The sequence below is a fragment of the Colias eurytheme genome, chromosome 7 (genome assembly GCF_061535395.1).
Source record: "Colias eurytheme isolate Ceu_HAF_F1 chromosome 7, ilColEury1 Martin Lab GWU primary, whole genome shotgun sequence".
Lineage (NCBI taxonomy): Eukaryota > Metazoa > Arthropoda > Insecta > Lepidoptera > Pieridae > Colias > Colias eurytheme.
In genome coordinates, this window is record NC_142986.1 from 5,882,663 (window position 1) to 5,904,749 (window position 22,087).

General features: G+C 36.3%; 1 protein-coding gene across 1 annotated transcript; it reads left to right on the forward strand.

Annotated features, from left to right (window-relative positions):
* Positions 1-455: 455 nt before the first annotated feature.
* On the forward strand, positions 456-19,521 carry LOC149907056 (uncharacterized). The gene is made up of 13 exons (XM_090104123.1): positions 456-883; positions 1,010-1,144; positions 1,908-2,207; positions 2,783-2,941; positions 4,294-4,431; positions 5,486-5,613; positions 6,333-6,407; positions 13,638-13,770; positions 15,953-16,083; positions 16,523-16,643; positions 17,626-17,745; positions 18,639-18,836; positions 19,320-19,521. Exons 1-13 carry the CDS (start codon positions 776-778, stop codon positions 19,461-19,463), a joined length of 1,890 nt encoding a protein of 629 aa, XP_089960249.1. The 5' UTR covers positions 456-775; the 3' UTR covers positions 19,464-19,521.
* The last annotated feature ends 2,566 nt before the right edge of the window (positions 19,522-22,087 follow it).

A 22,087-nucleotide genomic window follows, 5' to 3' on the forward strand; every position in this document is an offset into this window, starting at 1 on the left:
TACACTTGATAATAAATACACTTTAATATAAGCAACAATTTAACAAAATGTTAGCCACTTACCGTTGAAAGGTTAGATTCGGCCTGTTTTTGCTTTGGCATAGGCCACAACCTACTATAGAACACTTCATGGTACCTATTATTATTTTCAATTATACTTATTACACTCGATTATGGTCGAAAAACACTGGAAAATCATAAAAATTTCACAATGACATCTTCTCACATGTAAACAAAACCGTATACTAAGATGGCGTCCGTGGCAGCAAAGGTACATCGATGCCAATGAAGAGGGCGCTAATAAAAAGAGTGTAGATGCTTTTTCTAAGGTAAAACCACTGTTGTGAGAAAGAGATGGGTATATCATTATTATTTCCGCGTCAAATTGAACAATTACGGCAGTTCCATAGGATTCTTTGTTCTGAGCGTCTGACGTCAACACAACTGACAACAGTCAACAGTCAACACAGACTTTGGTTCACATTTGGCGTTTCTGCAAAAGTAGACGTTCTCATTACTTTTATTTTTATTTAATTGACATGTATCCCTGATAAAGTAGATGGGAAAATAAAAAGTACTGCTTATTTTTATTGTTTCACAACTAGCCCTTGATTTTAACAGGCGCGATGTTTCTTATTTAAAAGTTTGTTAGACCGACTTGCACACGAGCAGATCTAAGGTCTTATTAAGTCTATAATACAGTGTTTATGCCGCCAACCTATGAATATGAAGAGTAATTAAAAATAAAATACTAAGTTATATTTAATACTTCCAACATGGAAAACGTTCGAGCTTGTGTAATGTGCTTAGAAATGGATGTAACCCTTTATAATTTACGCTCTAACTCACTGGAACGATATTATAGAACATTGACGGGAACAGATGTAAGTTGCAAACAAAATTATTTTATTTTATCTTATCGTTAAAAAATATAGATGATTCGTAAATCTTACGCAGGTGTATGTACATAAATAAACAACAATGTAAAATAAGTACTTTTTTAATTACAGCCACTAACTTCTTTGGAGCTTCCTATGTTCGCTTGCTATGTGTGCAAAGCGATGTTACACAAGTTCTATTCATTTAGACAGAGGAGCCTGAGGTGTCAGGCTTTATTGCAGGGGATCTTACAGAGCAATGAAAAGGTCTGAATTAATGTTCTATCACTACATAGTATAAAGAATGTCGCTGTCCCTTTGAATGCTTATATCTTTTAAACTATGTAACAAATTTTGATGCAGTTTAATAATAATATATAAACTTATATATATTAACTTATACTAAGCAGTATAAAGAAGGAAGGCCCAGTGGGTCAAGCCGCGGGAAGAATGCTTTTGCTAGTAATAAAAAATATTAATTATTTGAGTGTGTAACAAAACTTATCTTTATATATAAAAATGAATCGCAAAATGTGTTGGTAAGCGCATAACTCGAGAACCGATTTCGATAATTCTTTTTTTATTATATTCCTTGAAGTGCGAGGATGGTTTTTATGTAGAGAAAACGTAAATATGTACCACGGGCGAAGCCGGGGTGGACCGCTAGTTAGAAATAATTTTATTCCTGTACCCATTTAGGCTAAACTGTACATTATAAGGCGTGGAGTTGAGAGTCGTTAATTTTTTTGTGGTTAGCTATTGTCCTATGGAACCTAAATCTGAAATTTCACACCGAGGAAACTTTTATTTTTTGAGTTACTTACAAATTTTTGAAAATCGGATAATTACTATAGAAAGTTACTACATCTTGTTTTTGTTACGCATATTTATTGTTTTGACAATAACTGACCTAGGCTAGGTTAGTTATTATATAACCACAAAAAAATTTATGACTCAAGTCCACGCTCTATAATTACAGTTTAGCCCTAGCATTCTTTAAACTGAAATGTATTTTATATTATCCTTTCAGGTTTTAGAACAAGACATTAGGCGGTTGGACAAAAAATCCTACTGCCTAAATTCGAATTTAAGTATTCAGAATGTATTTGAAATTAAAATTATGAATGAAGAAGATGATGAAGAGACAATCAAAGAGGAGCCATTAGAATTAATTGATTGTGAATTTTCCTTTCAAACAAACACTGATAATGATTGGCTGAGTGATGACGAACCATTATCCATTCATAAGAGTGAGAAAATGAAAGGAAATTTGGAGGAAATTGAGGTGTACATCGAGGAAGAAATAAAAGAGGAAGATATTGTGGATGAGGTAAGTTATTACACAAGAAAGTTTGTATATAACTTAGGTACCAATTTTCTTGTGATGTGCTGAATTTGATTTGAACAGAATGTGGACTTCGGCTGCACTGTCTCTAAATATAAATAAATTGAATTGGCTGCTAAATGTTATTGGTTCTCTGAAGTACTCTCCTTTGCAACAAATTATAGGCGCATTATTATATATTGTAGGCACAGTAGTTTACTATATATAACATAGTTTTTAAATTAATTATTGTAAACATTGTCAAAATTAAATATTTTTTCATTGTAATTGATAGAGCAAATCAGGAGCAATTTTTTGAGTTATTAATACTATTAAATTACATATTAAAAAAAAAATACATATTAAAAAAAAATATATATATATATATATATATATTTTGCGCTAAGTTCTTTCCTGTGCGTGTTGTTCATTATATATTATTTAACACGATGTTTCAAACATCCTACGGCGGGCGTGGTCGCGGGGAATCTAAGACGTTACAGTTAAATCACTTAAATTTCGTTCAAAAGCCTAATTTCTAAAAGCATATACTCGCGTTAAAGCTAATTTACTGCTTTCAGAAACCGCCCAAAGCCTCGAAAACAAAGAAATCCAAAAAGGCATTGAAACCAAAAGTAGAGTGTCCACGCAAAGACATACTAAAAACGGTCATGAATCAGGCCCAAGGGGCCTTGGACGACATCAAACTGGAAGAACATGTTGCGGTAATCAATTTGACGGTAAGTAACATTCGAAATATTGTTTATTACTTATCCTTTGTTGGTCTTAGCGTGATGATATAATATAGCCTATAGCCTTACTCAAACTTCCTCAAACAAACAAACTGTTCAGATTTATAATATTAGTATAGATTCAGACATTTTAAAAGAATAGAATAATTTTTATCACAAGGCGGGATATGAACCCACTTTTTGCCTCAGTTTGGAAAGAAGTTCGATAAAGTAATTGAGATAATGTAATCTAATAATAATTAATAATATGTTTTGGAACATTTTTAAATACATATTGTCGAAATGATTTGGGTCAATTTTGTATTAGTTATTTACACATAGTAGAGTAGAGTAGTACATAGATATCTGTTTTTAAAGCACAAAACAAGGTTTAAAGTCAATGGTTTAAAGGGAGTAAAATACAGCTTAAAATATATAAAAGTTACAAAGTTAAGTTACTCAAAAGAGTAGAAGCTAGAAAAATTAATCAGGAAATTTTTGATATATCCTACTTCCTACTAATATGATAAGTCCGAAAGTATTGTGAGTTAATTTTGAGAGAGAGTATTGTGAGGATGGATGTTTGTTACTCTTTCACGCAAATACTAATGAACCAATTGCACAATGAAATTAAGCACATACAGAGGGTAACTTGTATTAACACGTAAGATATGTTTAATCCTGGAAATCCCACGGGATCGGGAACTATGAGTGTTTTTCTTTGAAAACGGGTGGATAGCTAGTTTTTCTATATAAGGACAATGTTTTTAAGCTATTGCATAGCTTCTATCGAGGGCCTTGAGCGCGGGGACCGAATCGAAAAATTCCGTAACGAAAAAACCTCACGCTCCCCACTCCGACGGACACGGAGGTGTGGCTTGAAGATATGATATGCAATAGCTTTACCGCGGCAGTCTCCGAGTGCCACACGTCTTTTTAAACTATTGCATACCTTCTATCGCGGCTTGAGCGCGGGGACTGAATCGAGAAAATCCGTAACGAAAGAACCTCACGCTCCCCACTCCGACTCCGACGGGCGCGGAGGTGTGGCTTGAAGGCATAGCATGCAATAGCTTTACCGCGGCAGTACCCGGGTGCCATACGTCTTTTTGAAGTGAAAACTTCTTTAGCGGCGTTGGGTATAAAATCTTAAACTCGCGTCAGGACACGTGGCCTGATCGAAAAAGCGTAAGACGGATTTTTTTTTATGCCCTTATATTCCATGCGTAAGACGGATACCATTCCAAAATATGAAACATGCTGAACGTTAATAATCAAGTTTTCACTTCTGCCGGCACTCCCGGAGTGCAACCCGTCTTTTTTTTTATTATTTTCTCTCAAAGCTTTTAAATAAATTTCAGGAAGAGGAACAATTGGAAGAAATTCAAAAACGGCGAGAGACTCAAAATTATAAAAATTCTGCATTCAAATGTGAGGTCTGCTTTAAGGGTTTTAGAGATACACAGCCATGGCAACATCATATGCAGAGACATGATAAGGTATGTTTATATATTTTTTAAATTAGAGAACAATTTATAGCATTATCCATACTAATATTATAAATGCGAAAGTAACTCTGTCTGTCTGTCTGTTACTCAATCACGCCTAAACTACTGAACCAATTTGCATGAAATTTGGTATGGAGATATTTTGATACCCAAGAAAGGACATAGGCTACCTTTTATTGCGAAATAATAATATGTACCACGGGCGAAGCCTACCTCTTGCGGCGGACCTCTAGTAGGAAATAAAAATAATAGATGAAGAGCCCACAACGGCCAGACCTTCGTTATTTTATTAGAGTTGAAAGTTTCTCTATTTATATGTCCTACACAGATAAGAACGACCAGTGACTATCAAGTTTGGGTTGTGGTTACGTGGGCAGGTAACAGTTACTAAAGGTGTATTAAATAGTACCAGGTTTCGTTTTAGTATAAAAGCTAAATTTAATACATGTTACGGACATATAAAAAGATTACAAAAAGGTTACCTCAAGAGCCTGTTACCATTCAACTTTTATAAAAAAAATGTGTGCGTGTACTAGTGTACACGCGTAAGAAGTGAAAGTTCTGTATGACCTTATTTTTCAAAAAAATAATTTACTATATGCAGAATTATTGTATTACTATACTATATACAGAAATACGTCAAACCACGCGTGGTAGGGAGAAGAAAAAGATGGCGCGTAACGGAAAAATGTCACGCGTAACGAAAATATGTTACACTAAATTTTTGTCCAACCTCGACAAAGAAGTTTCACTTCAATAACGAAGGTCTGGATTTTTTTTTATTTTTTTTTGTGTGGTGTCTCTCAATGTTAGCCAGAAGGGCTTCAACATGTTAACGCGGACGAGTGGGTGAACTGAAGGTCCACTGTCGTGGGCTCTTGGATTATAAGTGTTTCAAACAAACAAACTCTTCAGCTTTATAATATTAAAGTATAGATTAGAGGGCAATTTATGGCATTATAGGGAATAAACAATAAGTGTTTCAAACAAAAATTCTTATATGGATTAAAAATATTGTTGCTTTATAATCGAATCATCTTCCCAGTCATCAGGCAGCCTGGAATGTAACATATGCAAGATGCGTTTTAAAACGACAAGACTTCTCAAAAAACATCTTGCTATACATGCGAAGAAGTTTATATGCAAATACTGCCCATATGCATCTAAACACGAGTGAGTATGATATATAGCCTATAGCCTTCCTCGATAAATGGGCAATCTAACACCGAAATAATTTTTCAAATTGAACACATAGTTACTGAGATTAGCGCGGTCAAACAAACAAACAAAAACTTCAGCTATAAAGTATAGATTTACATACTGTGTCCTGCGGTTTTACCCGCATTGCTCCGTTTTTATTGGTCGTAACGTGATGATGTTTGCTCAGAATTAGATAAAGCGGGCGAAGCTGCGGGCGAGATATGGTATAAACGTATAAAAAGTCTATGAAAAATTATCTGATGTAATATTATATGTGGAAGATTGATTAGCTTTAATAAAATATGAAAACATCTCTTGATCTTATTTGGTTTAAATATGTAAATTATTTTTTTAATCGTTTTCGGAAATATTAAAAATCTATATAAATACTAGCGGTCCGCCCCGGCTTCGCCCGTGGTACATATGAAAAATAGATGTTGGCCGATTCTCAGACTTACCCGATATGCACAGAAAATTTCATGAGAATCAGACTAACATTGTGACACGAGAATTTTATATATAAGAAGATGTTAAGCTTTATTTCATCATAAATGACTCTTATTTAATTAAAATGGAGATAAGATTATAATATATACTTTAAAAACTACTTTCTGTGTGTTTTACTATAATTTTAGTTAAATGGAGTTCTAATATCTACTAAAAAAACTTGACATTTTTAAATGTGTTTATAGGACTCCAGCTAGACAACACATGTTCTGGCACCAAGGCGTTAAGTTCAAGTGTTCATACTGCGAAGAGATTTTGTCGTGAGTATGTTTTGATATTTTGTAGATAGATGTTATTTTACTAGTAGATGCACCTGACTTCGTTTGCTATATGTGGTACTGTGATATTATAATTTATATTTTGTATAAAGTACACTATTCAAAAGTAAGCTCTGCCAATATAAGTTTCGTCGAAATAATAAATGTCAAAAGGAAAACTTAGCTTACGCGTGTATCATGCAGGGTTTTCTAATGAGCGGTAAATTAGACTTTGAACATTACTGCAACGAAATAAGGTGCTAATTCTAATGAATCTGTATAAAACACAGCTCTTATTTTTTTTGGCGACGTAATAATAGCCGATTTTAAGTCTAATTATTTATCGTATGTCAATGAATATACATATAATATTTTAGCCGAATGTGCCGAATATGGAAAAATAGCCATTTTCGGAGTGCCGCTCTCAAGCGACGTTGCGCATCGCATGACAGCAGCAATTGCGCGCGACGTTGCCACTCCTATATTATAAACAAACACTATGAATACGCTCGCGAATGCAAATTCGGGGATTTTCTAATTTTGCTAAAAAATAATTGAATTCGTTTTGAAATACTTTATAATTTTTTAATTTTTATTTAGTTTTCAAAGGAAAACCGTAGTTCCCGTTCCCGTGGGATTTCCGGGATATATATGTGTTAATCCAAGTTACCTTCTATATGTGTGCTAAATTTCATTGTAATCGGTTCAGTAGTATTTGCATGAAAGAGTAGTATTTACAAACACACACACACATCCAGAGGCGGCTCGCCCTAAGGAGCGCTGGTGCAGTGAACTCCCATAAATAATTATAATAAAATCATACTCCTTAATTTCATTATTAATATTAATTATTACTATTTAAAATCAATCGTAATCGTAAAAAACTACTGTCAATACCAATGAATATATCCATCATTCCATACACCTGTATAATATTGTATTATACAGTAACGCGCGAAGCGGAGCGCTCACGATTGCGCTCCAATGGAAAAATATTTAGTACATTTCCTAATACGAAATCCAATAGGATTGAAAGAGAGGGTTTGCCAGTGCCCTGCGCGTGAAACAGAAGATTTTCTATGGAAAAATAACAAAATTCGGAGCGCCGCTCCCGAAAACGTTGCCGGTTCGTTTTTACCGCCGCGCCTGGGCGCCCGTACACAGGACAGCGATTGCGCGCAACGTTGCCACTCCTAAGTCCTATATTATAAACAAACACTCGACTCTCGAGTCAACTTCAATGCACGCGCGCGAATGCAAATTCGAGAATTTTCTATTTAAAATCATAAGATACGTGTTGAAATAGTCTGTAGTTATCAGTATTACTTGTGAGTGTGAAAATGAACAATTATAATGTGGCGTTCATTAAAAAGTGTGCTAAAACGTTACAAATTCGGCTTGAATTGAAAGCTAAGGGACTGCCACGGCCTGAACTTGACCTTACGCAAAAATGTACGACAAAAACGAAAACATATACGCGTGTGTTTAAATCCGAACAATATTATGTGAAAACACCGTGGTTGTGTGGTTGTGATGAAAGCAACAACAGACATTCGTAAAGCTCGTGCTTTACGAATGTCTTGTCGCTTTAAGTTATAGATATTTTTTCACACCAAAAAGAAAGTATTTCCTTTATAAGTAATTTTTTTGATAAATGTACTGCTTTACACCATGTATTTTCAGTGTTTTATTTCAAGTGAAGACCCATAAAATTTTGTCACGAGCCGCCTCTGCACACATCCTCACAAACTTTCGCATTTATAATATTAGTAGGATTAAAACTGTTTTTTACATTATCTCTCTGATTAAATTTTTTAATTTATCTATCAAATTAAATACTTAATTAAATAAATAATAAAAATTACTTTCACTATCGCCTAACAACGGTTTAGAGCAATCTTCCGTATCCTGTCCCATCTCACGGAACCGTTGTATTAAGTTCTCTTCTGAATTATTTCTGAGAATTACACGAAATATAAGGTTATTTATTATGCATACCATGTTTAAATATAAATTTATAGTTGAATCGTTTCTATCGTATAGAAATTCTCCTGTCTTATCGAAATTTTCCCGACTTATGGATTTTTCCTGACTTATAGAAATTTTTGCGGCAAAGAGAAATTTTCCTCACGTATAGAAATTTTCCTGGCTTATAGAATTTTTCCTGACGTAAAGAAATTTTCCTGGCGTATATAATTTTTTCTGACTTATAAAGGGTGTCCGCCGGCAGATTTTACACTTTAAAAAATAAAATAAAATGAACCATGAATACTATCAAAGTCATTTATTAATTATCTTACAGAAGAATAATGCGGATTTTATTTTTTAAAAAGCACTCCACTCAAATGTCGTCCTTCTAGCAGCTGCAAACATTCTTGTAACCTTTACTTCATGTTAGCGAAAACTCGCTTACAAAGTTCCGGATTGATCGCCGCAACCTCGCGTCGTATATTTTCTTGGATGGCCGGTATTGTTGATGGTGAATTACTGTATACGCGAGTAAATATCCCCATAGGAAAAAGTCGCAAGGTGTCAGATCTGGTGATCTAGGGGGCCAGGCTATGTCGCCAAAGCGACTTATTAATTTTCCGGGAAAAAAGTTCTCTCACTTTTGCTATTGAGTCCCTAGCAGTGTGTGCCGTGGCCCCATCCTGCTGAAAATTGGTCCAATTATTGTCACGAACATGACGATGCAGCTCCGGTATAAAAAAGTTGTCTAGCATTGCGCAGTAACGTTCAGCAATCTTCCGAATAGACTTACGCGGATTACGTAAAATTTCTCTTCTCACGTGTTCTACGTTTTCAGGCGTAGTAACAGACGTTGAAGGTCCAGGCCGAGGCTCATTTTTAAGTGAGCCAGAACCTCTAAACTTCTGTACCCACGACCATATTAATTATTTTGATGGCTCATCGTTTAGTCGTCGGATTTCATAGCCTGAACAAAAAGGACGCCTCGCCACATTGGTCGAATTATTGTTCGCGAAATACGCCTCAACCGCAAAAGCGCGGTGTGCTCCTGTCCACTGACTCATGGCTACAAAATAATCCGCAACTCTGGCGCATCGAATGATACCCCTATCCCCACCCTTCCGCATTATTAGTCGCCGTAAACACAATTCAAAGTGTAAAATATGCCGCCGGACACCCTGTACAAATTTTCCTGACGTATAAAAATTTTCCTGGGTTATAGAATTTTTCCTGACGTATATAAATTTTCCGGACTTATGGAAATTTTCCTTTCTTATAGAAATTTTCCCAACTTATGGAATTTTTCCTGACGTATAGAAATTTTCCTTTCTTATAGAAATTTTCCCGACTTATCATAATTTTCCTGACTTATGGATTTTTCCTGGCGTATAGAAATTTTCGTCACGTATAGAAATTTTCCTGGCTTATAAACATTTTCCCGACTTATACAAATTTTCCTTATCTATAGAAATTTTCCTGGCGTTTTAAAATTTTCTGGACTTGTGGAAATTTTCCTTTTATATAGAAATTTTACCGACTTATGCAATTTTTCCTCACGTATATAAATTTTCCGGATTTATGGAAATTTTCTTTTCTTATAGAAATTTTCCCGACTTATCGTAATTTTCCCGACTAATGGATTTTTCCTGGCGTATATAAATTTTCCTCACGTATAGAAATTTTCCTGACGTATAGATAGACCTATTCCCACCCACATCGCGTACGCTATGCTCTCTATCCACAGGCCGCGCGTGCGCAGAATGGCTCAGTATCTGCATAGCTAGCGAACGTATAAACTCGCCCGGTCGTTGGGCGCTTTCACCAGGGCCCTGGAATTATGGAATTATTATTAATTTCATGAACAATATCATCATCATCATTTTTATTGAAAACAATATTCATATATTTTTCTTTGCCCGCGGATTCCCCTGATGTTAAATTCGCATTAGTATGAGTCGTTTCACCGCTGTCAAAAGTTACCCATGGCCATGTCACATTAAAACGAATAAACACACTTTCGCATTTATAATATTACTAGAGGTCCGCCCCGGCTTCGCCCGTGGTACATATTTCGCAATAAATGGTAGCCTATGTCCTTTCTTGGGTATCAAAAATCAAAATATCTCCATACCAAATTTCATGCAAATTGGTTCAGTAGTTTAGGCGTGATTGAGTAACAGATAGACAGACAGAGTTACTTTCGCATTTATAATATTACTAGCAATGCCCTGCGGTTTCACCCGCATAGATAGCGATATCGTTACAGTGAAAAGTCTACTATAGGTCGGACTATAGGTTTAATTTTTAATCACGTGAAAATCACCTTTACCCCGTCCCGCACTACGGCCCTTCTTTTTTTTTGTTTTAGTGGGGAAATCTTTCATAGATACCCACGACCTCCGGGGGAGGGGCCGTGGGTTATGTCGGATTCCTACCGACCAAAACCCCACTGTGTTCCGTCAAGACGCATATTGGTAGAATTCCTCCGTGACCCCCGCACTACGGCCTGCTCGAACAGTATACCTACTATTTTCTGTAGATTGACACTTTTAAAAATTCGTTATATCTTTTGAATGGAATATCCAATGGGTATCAAAAATCAAAATATCTCCATACCAAATTTCATGCAAATTGGTTCAGTAGTTTAGGCGTGATTGAGTAACAGATAGACAGACAGAGTTACTTTCGCATTTATAATATTACTAGCAATGCCCTGCGGTTTCACCCGCATAGATAGCGATATCGTTACAGTGAAAAGTCTACTATAGGTCGGACTATAGGTTTAATTTTTAATCACGTGAAAATCACCTTTACCCCGTCCCGCACTACGGCCCTTCTTTTTTTTTGTTTTAGTGGGGAAATCTTTCATAGATACCCACGACCTCCGGGGGAGGGGCCGTGGGTTATGTCGGATTCCTACCGACCAAAACCCCACTGTGTTCCGTCAAGACGCATATTGGTAGAATTCCTCCGTGACCCCCGCACTACGGCCTGCTCGAACAGTATACCTACTATTTTCTGTAGATTGACACTTTTAAAAATTCGTTATATCTTTTGAATGGAATATCCAATTCTTTTCATTTAAAAAGTATAGTGCTGGTATTGAAACAGTCTATAATAAAACATCATTTAATGGGATAAGGATTAATATATGTGTATGGATAACATGGTTTGATTACTGTCGGCACTTCTATTTACTTTGAAAACGTAAAAAAGTTGTTGTAGTAACATAACTACTGAAGATGGACATATGGTATCGCGGACTTTCTTGTAGATATTGATCCATTCTATAATACCGTAGAACATTTTTTTGTTCTATCTTCAATAGATTCCGCAGCGCACGCGATGACAGAAGTTTTATTGAGGTTTTTTTTACACCTTGGGTTACATTATTGCATTTTTGGTAAGGATCTCTAATTTTTTTGAAAATGCAATATAGCTTATGTTGCTCAGTAAAGATGCAGCTTTCTAATGGTGAAAGAATTTTTGAAATCGGTCCAGTAGTTTATGCGTGAAAACCATACATACATACATACTTACAAACTTTTCCTCTTTATAATATTAGTATAGAATAGTATGGATTTATAATGTGGTGCTCATTTTTTTTGTAATAAATTATCCTGCTAACGCTATTGTATTTTCGTTGTTTTATTTCAATTTTGTCACGAGCCGCCTCTGCAATCCAGTTGCCGAATGTTGCTGGGCTACTCTCGGCAATGTATTGCAAAATAAAATTGCAGCAAAGGTACCATTGCATATATATACTGAGATATATAATTGGTCAATAAAAATTGCCAGCAAGATGCATTTTTTGTAGCCCATTTACAGGCCCCTTTATGCACACAAAATTTCATTGGTCAAACCGTTAAAAAATCGGTGGTTGAAGTTAAACTCGCGACTTGAAAATTATAAGATGAATTTAGTTCTGTATCTTATGTCGCACAATAAAGTATGTTTATTTATTGGTCTAAAGGCTGAGTAGTCCACTTTATCACAAATACTGACTGATAGAATTTATCCGATGTATTTTTTTAATTCGTATAGTGTATTTATTAAACAGATATATACAATGTGTCACGTACACCAGTGGTGGGGTTAGCTGATAGCTGTCATTAGTCTGTAGTAGTCAGTCGAGGCTGATGCCAAACTGGAATGGACGGTGCCCGCACTATTGAGTGTAGGAGTGAGCCAATGCAATTCTACCTAAGTACATGTGGGGTGCGTGTAGATAAATATGAAAGTACGGTACCTTTTGGGTGATGTACGAAGTAAACACACACTCACAATTTAATTGTTTATTGATACTACACAGAAGGAGAAGTTCCAATACAATAATTACTATTCCGAGAAACACTTTCAACATTAAATAATACCAAATTAAAGAGACTATATAAGCGCATTCAAAGACTAATCGAACTAGTTTTTATTTTAAACTAGCGGTCCGCCCCGGCTTTGCCCGTGGTACATATTTCGCAATAAAAAGTAGCCTATGTCCATTCTCGGGTATCAAAAATCAAAATATCTCCATACCAAAATTCATGCAAATTGGATCAGTAGTTTAGGCGTGATTGAGTAACAGACAGACAGACAGAGTTACTTTCGCATTTATAATATTAGTATGGATTACGTATTAAGAAACTTGATGAAGAAGTATTACGATCTACCCGCTGGATCCGTGATAATTTTGTCGCGGCACCCATACTACGCAAATACCGCGACTATGTCATAGAATAATAAATACATATTATAATTATTTTGTATGCATGTAATGTATGTCTGTATTTTTTGTGTTTTTGTGTGATGAATGTTTGTGTTATTAAATACGAATATAAAAATGAAATAAAATAATTAAATACTTGATATGTGTAATATATACGTATGATAATATACATACACTAAACAACACAGTACAATTCGTATTTTTTTTATAAAATAAATATTTCAGGACAATTTTCACACACGATCTGATCCCATACTAATCTTTCGCTTGTGTTATGGAAACCAGATGGCTGACACATCTAATTTTAAATAAATATACTTATATAGATAATTACCACCCAGACACAGCAAACATCTATGTTCATCACACAAATATTTGCCCCGGGTGGGAATTGAACCCACGACCTCTGGCTTGGAAGGCAGGGTCACTACCAACCAAGCCAACCGGTCAGTCAAAGTTATTGTTCTTAAAGTGTATTAGTTTTAAGCTATAATGTTGTATTTGTGATTAAATGTATTTTCTTTCTTTTTATTATCCGCATACAGAAATTTGACGTCGTACCGATCGCACTTGCGCCTCAAGCACCCGTCGGATTACATTTGCGGCTTCTGCGGCTACTCGTTCGTTTCGCAGCTCGGACTCAACATGCACAGGACCCTGATGCACAAGGGATTGAAGGTGTGATTATATATTTAAACTACTAATGCTCTCAAACGTTCGACCATTTGGATAAAATATAATTAGTTTAGGAAAAATAATAATTAATAATGTTGAATTTATATTTTTGGTTTTATGGCATTCAAATGCTTTATAAATATAAATTTATAAAGAATAGAAAAAATTCGATCACGAGGCGGGACTCGAACCCGCATCCTTCGCGCCATTCCGGGGCGGATGCCTCACCAACTCAGCCACTCGTGACCCGCCCGAGTGATCGAATTTATTCTATTCTTTCAGTTTTATGTGTCTGAAGGGACACACCGCGCGCCATCTATTGAGATGATTAACAACCATTTCAACCAATATGATGCACTTTTCAGTGAATACAATATTGTAACGATGGAACACGACCTTTTTTGTTGAATTTATATTTTTGGTTTTATGGCATTCAAATCTTAATACTATTATAAAGGCGAAAGTTTGTATGGATGTATGGATGTTTGGATGTATGGATGTATGGATGTTTGTTACTCTTTCACGTAAAAACTACTGAACCGATTACAATGAAATTTAGCACACATATAGAGGGTAACTTGGATTAACACATAGGATAGGTTTTATCCCGGAAATCCCACGGGAACGGGAACTATGCGGGTTTTCCTTTGAAAACGCGGGCGAAGCCGCGGGCGGAAATCTAGTGCTTTATAAATATAAATTTATAAAGAATAGAAAAAATTCGATCACGAGGCGGGACTCGAACCCGCATCCTTCGCGCCATTCCGGGGCGGATGCCTCACCAACTCAGCCACTCGTGACCCGCCCGAGTGATCGAATTTATTCTATTCTTTCAGTTTTATGTGTCTGAAGGGACACACCGCGCGCCATCTATTGAGATGATTAACAACCATTTCAACCAATATGAAGCACTTTTCAGTGAATACAATATTGTAACGATGGAACACGACCTTTTTTGTTGAATTTATATTTTTGGTTTTATGGCATTCAAATGCTTTATAAATATAAATTTATAAAGAATAGAAAAAAATCAATGAATCATCTCAATAGATGGCGCGCGGTGTGTCCCTTCAGACACATAAAACTGAAAGAATAGAATAAATTCGATCACTCGGGCGGGTCACGAGTGGCTGAGTTGGTGAGGCATCCGCCCCGGAATGGCGCGAAGGATGCGGGTTCGAGTCCCGCCTCGTGATCGAATTTTTTCTATTCTTTATAAATTTATAATAATTAATAATGCCAAAATGTACCTACTGCATTTATTTAAATAGACACACACACACGTTACAGTCAGCTGTAACATACGGACGTCATATTGAAATCTTATCCATGAATATCTTTAAGTGCAATACTCCTAAGAATTTGGCGGAGTAGTGATTTACATGAGAATAATTGTTTAACCCTAGGATAAGTCCTTGGTGAAACATAAAAATACTGTAAGAAAATAAACGCGCGCCCGGGTTAAAGATTAGTTTAAAATTTAAATGTAATAAGAATGTACTGCGAATCTACACAGCTATCTAATTGATGTAGGTAATTGATAACAAATCGCAGCAAGTCAACGACTATTAGCAAAGTGAAGGTAGTTGGGTCGAACGTCGTATAAACAACGTCCGAGCCCCTAGGCACGATTCGTACGAATGCGCCACGAGTCAAAGAAAAGCGGCTTTTTATAGTACAGCTAAGCATGTTCAGACATGAAATAATGACAACTACATTGACAACTATTCATCCACAAAGATATTAAATCAAAAGTTACGTCTAACAATAGTTTAATCATAGAATAATAATTGCTGTTATACTCTGGAGTAACACTTAGTCTTGCTCGGTGAAATCCACCCTAAATAAAATAATTTATCTTTTAAAAATGTTCCATAGTCCGTTTTTGCTTCTGAAACTGAAATTGAAAAACATTTTTATTCATGTGATTTGTTGCAAGCATTTATGTTTTTTTTTAACTATCACCATATCCATTATACATAATTATTTTTTGATCAACTTTTTTATTTCGTACTTACTTATTAAAATTCTATTAATATTATAAATGCTATGAAAGTTTGCAAGGATGGATGGATGTTAGTTACTCTTTCACGCAAATACTACTGAACCGATTACAATTAAGTGGGTTTTGCTTTGAAAACGCGGCGAACTTTAGTAGCAATAGCAATAATAAATATAATTACAGATGCCGGCCAACAACGTGGATGACAAAGAGGCGCCATATTGTGAGGCGTGTGACGTCAAATTCTTTTCCATGGAAGCGTTCAAGCGACACATGGTCACAGCGAAACGGCACACGCAGGAGTCTGAGAATAAGTGAGATATTTATAATTATTATTTATTTTTATAATACTTCTTTATTCACCTTTTTAATTCGGTTTAATCAATAAAGCTCTGATACAAATTTTATCCATAAAAAAATATCATTTATTTGTGCAATTTCGTTATTGAAGTGAAAATTTAACTTTTTTGAGCGTAAAATTTCATGGCAATACCGTCGCGTCATGGAGTAAGGCGACGATTTGTTTGAATCTTGCTAAAGAAGTTTTACTTCTGACACACACCCTTTTTTATTACGTATATTTACAAAATATCAGAAAACATAGAAAATACCGACATCATTAGTCTTACACTCACTGGCATAAAAATACGAATACATTTTTAAGCACACCAATTTGCGAATTTATATGTTTTTTTTACAAATAATTATTTATTATTATTAAAAAAATGTAAATTATCTTCCAACATTTCCCAGGAACGGCTGTCGCGATTGCGGTGAGTCGTTCAAGACGGAGGAAGAGCTGCGTGCACATGTACGCTGCGCTCACACGCGCAAGTATATCGACACTCGCACTTGGCCGATTAATTGTCCGCATGTACGTTAAACTAGCTTTCAGCCCGCGTTTTCAAAGAAAAACCTTCATAGTTCCTGTGGGATTGCCGGGATAAAAAGTAGCCTATTCACCGCCTTTCACTATAATCGGTTCAGTATTCGAAATTAAAAACTTTTTAGTTTTTACCCAATTTAAACGCGAATTTTAATTACTGTTCTCATCTCCTATCTGTGTTTAAAACGTTGGGTTAATAATACATTATTATGAAAAAAATGTCTAGCCTCCGAATGATTTTCGTTGAATCCGTGGCTGTGTGGTGCCGGTTTAAGAATAGCACCTCTACCAGTTGGCAACACCCGTAACCCAGTTACGGTAGTCTATGGGCGGCGCACTTAGCTTACCATCAGGCAAGGCGTCGGCTCGTTTGCCTTCTTCTACCATAAAAAAAAATAAATCTCCCCATCTCATCCTGTGGGTGTCGTAAGAGGCGACTAAGGGATACCTAACCGGGGCAGCAGTGTTCCGCGACTCAACTAGACAATAATATCCACTGCGCTCGCCAACCCCAAGCGTGGCGAGTATGGCATCATACCCCGCATTGAGTTACATGTACTACTTTTTTTAACACGAGTTAGAGTCAATCGTCTCAAACTCAATTTTTATTTGTTACATTGATTGGTTTTAATTGATAAGTTTATTCATATTTTAAAGTGAAACTTTTATTACATCGTCTCAAACTTTTTGGTCTGTGTAGCGCATGTCGCGTGTATCGCGGCTGCCGAGCCGAGTAGGTATACCTACTCGGCAGCCGACCGTCACGCGACATGCGCTACACAAAGCAGTGTTCGGAACCGTTCGAACAGTTTCACTTTTACCGTGGTTTCATAAAACCATACAACATTTTTTTAAATAAGATATTCATTATTTATAAACATTTTCGTAGATACTAAATCGATTTATTATAGTAGTATGAAAACTTAAATCAAATCAATTTGTTTCACCCAAAACTGTTCATCCGTTTCAGTGCTCAGAAGAGATAGCTAACGGGCGGGCGTACTGGACCCACTTCAGAAAATACCATCCAGATAAAGATTATCCCCTGGAGAGGAAACATATTTGTGACATTTGTGGAAAGGGCTTTACGGTAAGTGATATTATTATTTTAAATTATTTATAACGGTTGTATTATTATTAACTCAATTTTATTCTACGATGAAATGAAATGAATAAATCGCGGTTAAAATAGGTCACTTATAAATGTACATATTAAACTCGTATAAAATCAAATACAAAAAAAATGATTTTGCAATTTTACTAAATTAATACATTATTTAGTTTTTTCAATTTCCTTGTAAGTATGTGATATCGGTTTTATTACTTTAGTCAGACTGTTTTGTCATACGGTATATAAAGATTATATATAATATTGGTCCGAAGAGCGATCCTTGAGAGACACCTGTAGTGGGGATTATGAGAAATGCTTAGTGATTCTTCATTGTTTTGCTTAAGTATATTGAAAATAATTTCAAACATGTATAAATAAATGTTCCGAGGTAAAAGCCGCAGATTAATTTGAGTCTATTACATTAATTTTGTAAAGCAACAAGTTCACTTAGTTCACTTAGTCAGAAGCCTCGTGAAAATCTATAAAGTATAAAGTAAGAAAACATGATACTTTAAATGCAAATTGTTTCGATATTGTTTTATTTTGACTGACCGGTTGGCTTGGTTGGTAGTGGCCCTGCCTGCCAAGCCAGAGGTCGTGGGTTCGATTCCCACCCGGGACAAATATTTCTGTGATGAACATAGATGTTTGCTCTGTGTCTGGGTGTTAATTATCTATATAATTATTTATTTAAAATGATTGTATGCATGTTTATCGGGCATCTGGTTTCCATAACACAAGCGAAAGCTCAGATCGTACCGTGTGTGAAAAATTGTCCTGATTGATTATTATTTCGTCTTTTATATCTACGTTCCTTTTTTTTGTTTTTATTTTTTTCTTTAAAATTTATAGAGTTCATTAAAAATCCTCAGAGAAACACGTTCCTCATGAATCACAAGCACACGCACTCCGCGGTGAAGGCGTTCAAGTGCGGCGAGTGCGGCAAGGCGTTCCACAACCGCACCAACCTGCTGCGGCACGGCACCGTGCACTCGGAGCGGCGCCCGCACGTGTGCCGCGCGTGCGGCAAGGCGTTCAAGTTCAAGGGCGTGCTCGACCGCCACTTGCACGTGAGTGTAGCCTGCTGGCCGCACTGCATGCCGCTTTTTTTTGTGTGGTGTTTCTCAATGTTAGCCAGAAAGGCTTCTACATTTTAACGCGGACGCGGGGGTGAACTGAAGGTCCAACCTGGTAGCGATATGCAGGCGGGCGTCCCCCCGCCACGGGGATCTCGAACCTCGGCTTGAGCTGTCGCTTGAGTGGAGGAGGCCGGAAGGGCCCTAATCGGACGGGACTGCATGCCAGCCAATCGTTTGCCAGCTTTCCACCCGCAGCTCCCCACGTGTTAACAAGAAACATAGGCCCCGTTCCCGTGAGATTTCCGGGATTAAATCTATCCTATATCTTTTCTCAAGTCACAAACTATATTTGTAACAAATCGGTTCAATGGTTTAAGCGTGAAGAAGAAACATAGAAGACAGAATATTTCGTCTTTATAATGTTACTTAGGAAAGTAGCATAACATATTATAATTATATAATAATTTCCCGCAGAGCCACACGGGAGACAAGCCCTACAAGTGCAAGGTGTGCGGCAAGGCGTTCGCGCATTCGAACAGCTGCAAGCTGCACGTGCGCAAGGTGCACATAAAGCAGCCCTCAACCTCAGCAAAGCGCGACCGCAGGAAGCGAAAATAATATATTCTGATTCTGAAGAAATAAAAAAAAATTTCAAAAAATAAATTTATGGTTTTTATGTGGTCTTGTGTTCTTTCTCCTCCATTCGATAAGCTAGACTCTAGAGTATCGATTTTATAAAAAATGCGGGTAGTTTTATTTTATCCCCCCACCTCCCTACAATAATACAATAGAAATTAACATTCGCGCAATCGAACAGCTGCAACTTGCAAGCTGCACATATGAAAAAAATGTTTTTTTCAGTGTTTTTGCGTTATAACCATAACTCCTCTTCAAAGCTCCTCTCCCATGTGATAGGCTAGCTTATAGCACAGACTAATCTTATAGTATTTTTTTTAAATGAAGGTAGTTTTGTGCATATTACTATTACTTTTTAGTCTCGATTTATTTTTTTATTTATTAACACTTTATTGTGCTGGCATACAAATAAATCCTTAAAATTAAAACTTATAACTAGTCCAGCACAGAAGGCGGCCTTATCACATAAGAGTGATCTCTTCCAGGCAACCTACTGTGTGGAGTAATATTATGAACGAGGAGGTAGGTAGGAAGTACAAAATGTAATATAACTAGTGGTCCACCCCGGCTTCGCCCGTGGTACATATTTAGTCAGGACATTATTTTTAAATAAATTGCCATTTTTCTGCAGTGGTCTTTTGCATAAAATCTGTGTTATTCAACAATTCGCCTTGGAGTTCTTTTACCTCTATAATAATAACTTCTGAATATAAACAGTACCTAGGTTGATCTAAAAGTAATGATAATTGGGTATTTCCTGTGTACATAAAAACATAAAATAACTATTTCTTGCTTGCTCATGTACTCACTAAATTATCACAAAAAAATCATATCAATAGGCCACGTTTCCAAGTATTTACATTAATTTGAATGTGAACCGTGCGTGCCAGAATTTTTGCCTAATCTGCTGTACAGCAAGCCTATTCACGATCGAGCACGCACGATGCATCATCGCTCTGAAGCTTACGTACGTCCGCGCTATTCACTGTCCATCTGCACGACGTTCGCGGTGGTGGGGGTGCTCGCTGGACGAAAAATTGGTCGTGCACATCCAGCGAGACATCCAGCAACATAATAATAATAATTATTGACGTACGTCAATACTATTCACTGTCGTTTTGCGTCGTGCGTTTGTATGACCTTGGCGGGACGTATAGCAAGATGGACCGTGAATAAGGCGCTTTAGACTGCTTAGTGCTGTTCGGCATCCAGTTATCTCGTCACGTTGCATTTATCCATTTCTCGTTTAAATTAGCCTCTTTAGGAAATATATAAATAAATGAACAACACGTCCTAATTATGAAATAAAAATGAATCGCAAAATGTGTTGGTAAGCGCATAACTCGAGAACGGCTGAACCGATTTCGATAATTCTTTTTTTATTATATTCCTTGAAGTACAAGGATGGTTCTTATGAAGAGAAAACGTAAATATGTACCACGAGCGAAGCCGGGGCGGACCGCTAGTTATGAATAAATATGGAAATTGGAAAAAAGGTTTGACAGCTGACAACCACCTGACTCGACTCGACTCTCAGAGCAATAAACCTATAGAGTACTTGTATCGAGCGTATACAATTTACATATATTTGTTTCTCTCTATCTAAAGAAAACGTCGTATGAAAGAATGAGATAGCTATAGACTACAAGCTACGTTTCAACATAGTCATGGCACCATTTTTACTATAGGTACGTATTTAGATAGATAGAAGGTGATAGTGATGGGATGTGCTTCAATCGATAAAATCGTGAATGCATTTTGCATTTACGGTTTCGTGAAATAATAAATAATAAAAAAACACAAAATCTATGTTACATATAATAAATCTGTAGAAGGGTCAATTCTGTACATTGAAAATATTGAAAAAATAAATACCAAGGGGTGTTACTGGATCGATACCAAACCCAAATATGTTTTTAAAAAAATCTTTTGTCTGTCTGTCTGTCTGTATGTGAAGGCATCACGTGAAAACTAACGGGTCGATTTCGATGAAACTTGGTATAATTATACCTTATTATCCTGGGCGTAAAATAGGATACTTTTTATCCTGGAAAAATACGTAGAAAAAAATTAATCTTTATTTTTCAGTCTTATACATAGTTAGACGTTGTTCTGAAGAACCGCGAACGCACGTTGCATATTATTATAGGCCTAGCTGTATTTGGGTCCAATAGATATTAATTATAAGATGTCATTGTCAGAGTTACTCAAAATGGTGAATTATACCATCCACGCAAAGACCGACATCCGCGCGGACGGAGTCGCGGGCGGAAGCTAGTTAATCATAAATTTCAGTTGAATACATTATTTGTTTAATCCTACGAATATAATAAGTGCGAAATTATGCGAGAATGGATAACTTTCTCTTTCACTGCTAAACCGATTACAATGAAATTTTGTACATACCTACACACATAGGATAGGTTTTACACCGGAAATCCCACGTGAACGGGAACTGTGCGGGATTTTCTTTAAAAACGCGGGCGGAAAGCTAGTATATTTTAAAATAAATTTTAAAACTTGAAATGTAACTAATTTAAAATAAAGATGGAAATGATGATAAAGTTAAAGGAGTGAGGAGAAAGGCACAGTCAGCATGAATTTTA

Coding starts and splice junctions, on each gene's coding strand:
- LOC149907056 (XM_090104123.1), top strand. CDS start 776: ATGGAAAACGTTCGAGCTTGTGTAATGTGCTTAGAAATGGATGTAACC. Junction 884..1,009: donor GAACATTGACGGGAACAGAT/GTAAGTTGCAAA, acceptor TTTTAATTACAG/CCACTAACTTCTTTGGAGCT. Junction 6,408..13,637: donor TACTGCGAAGAGATTTTGTC/GTGAGTATGTTT, acceptor ATCCGCATACAG/AAATTTGACGTCGTACCGAT.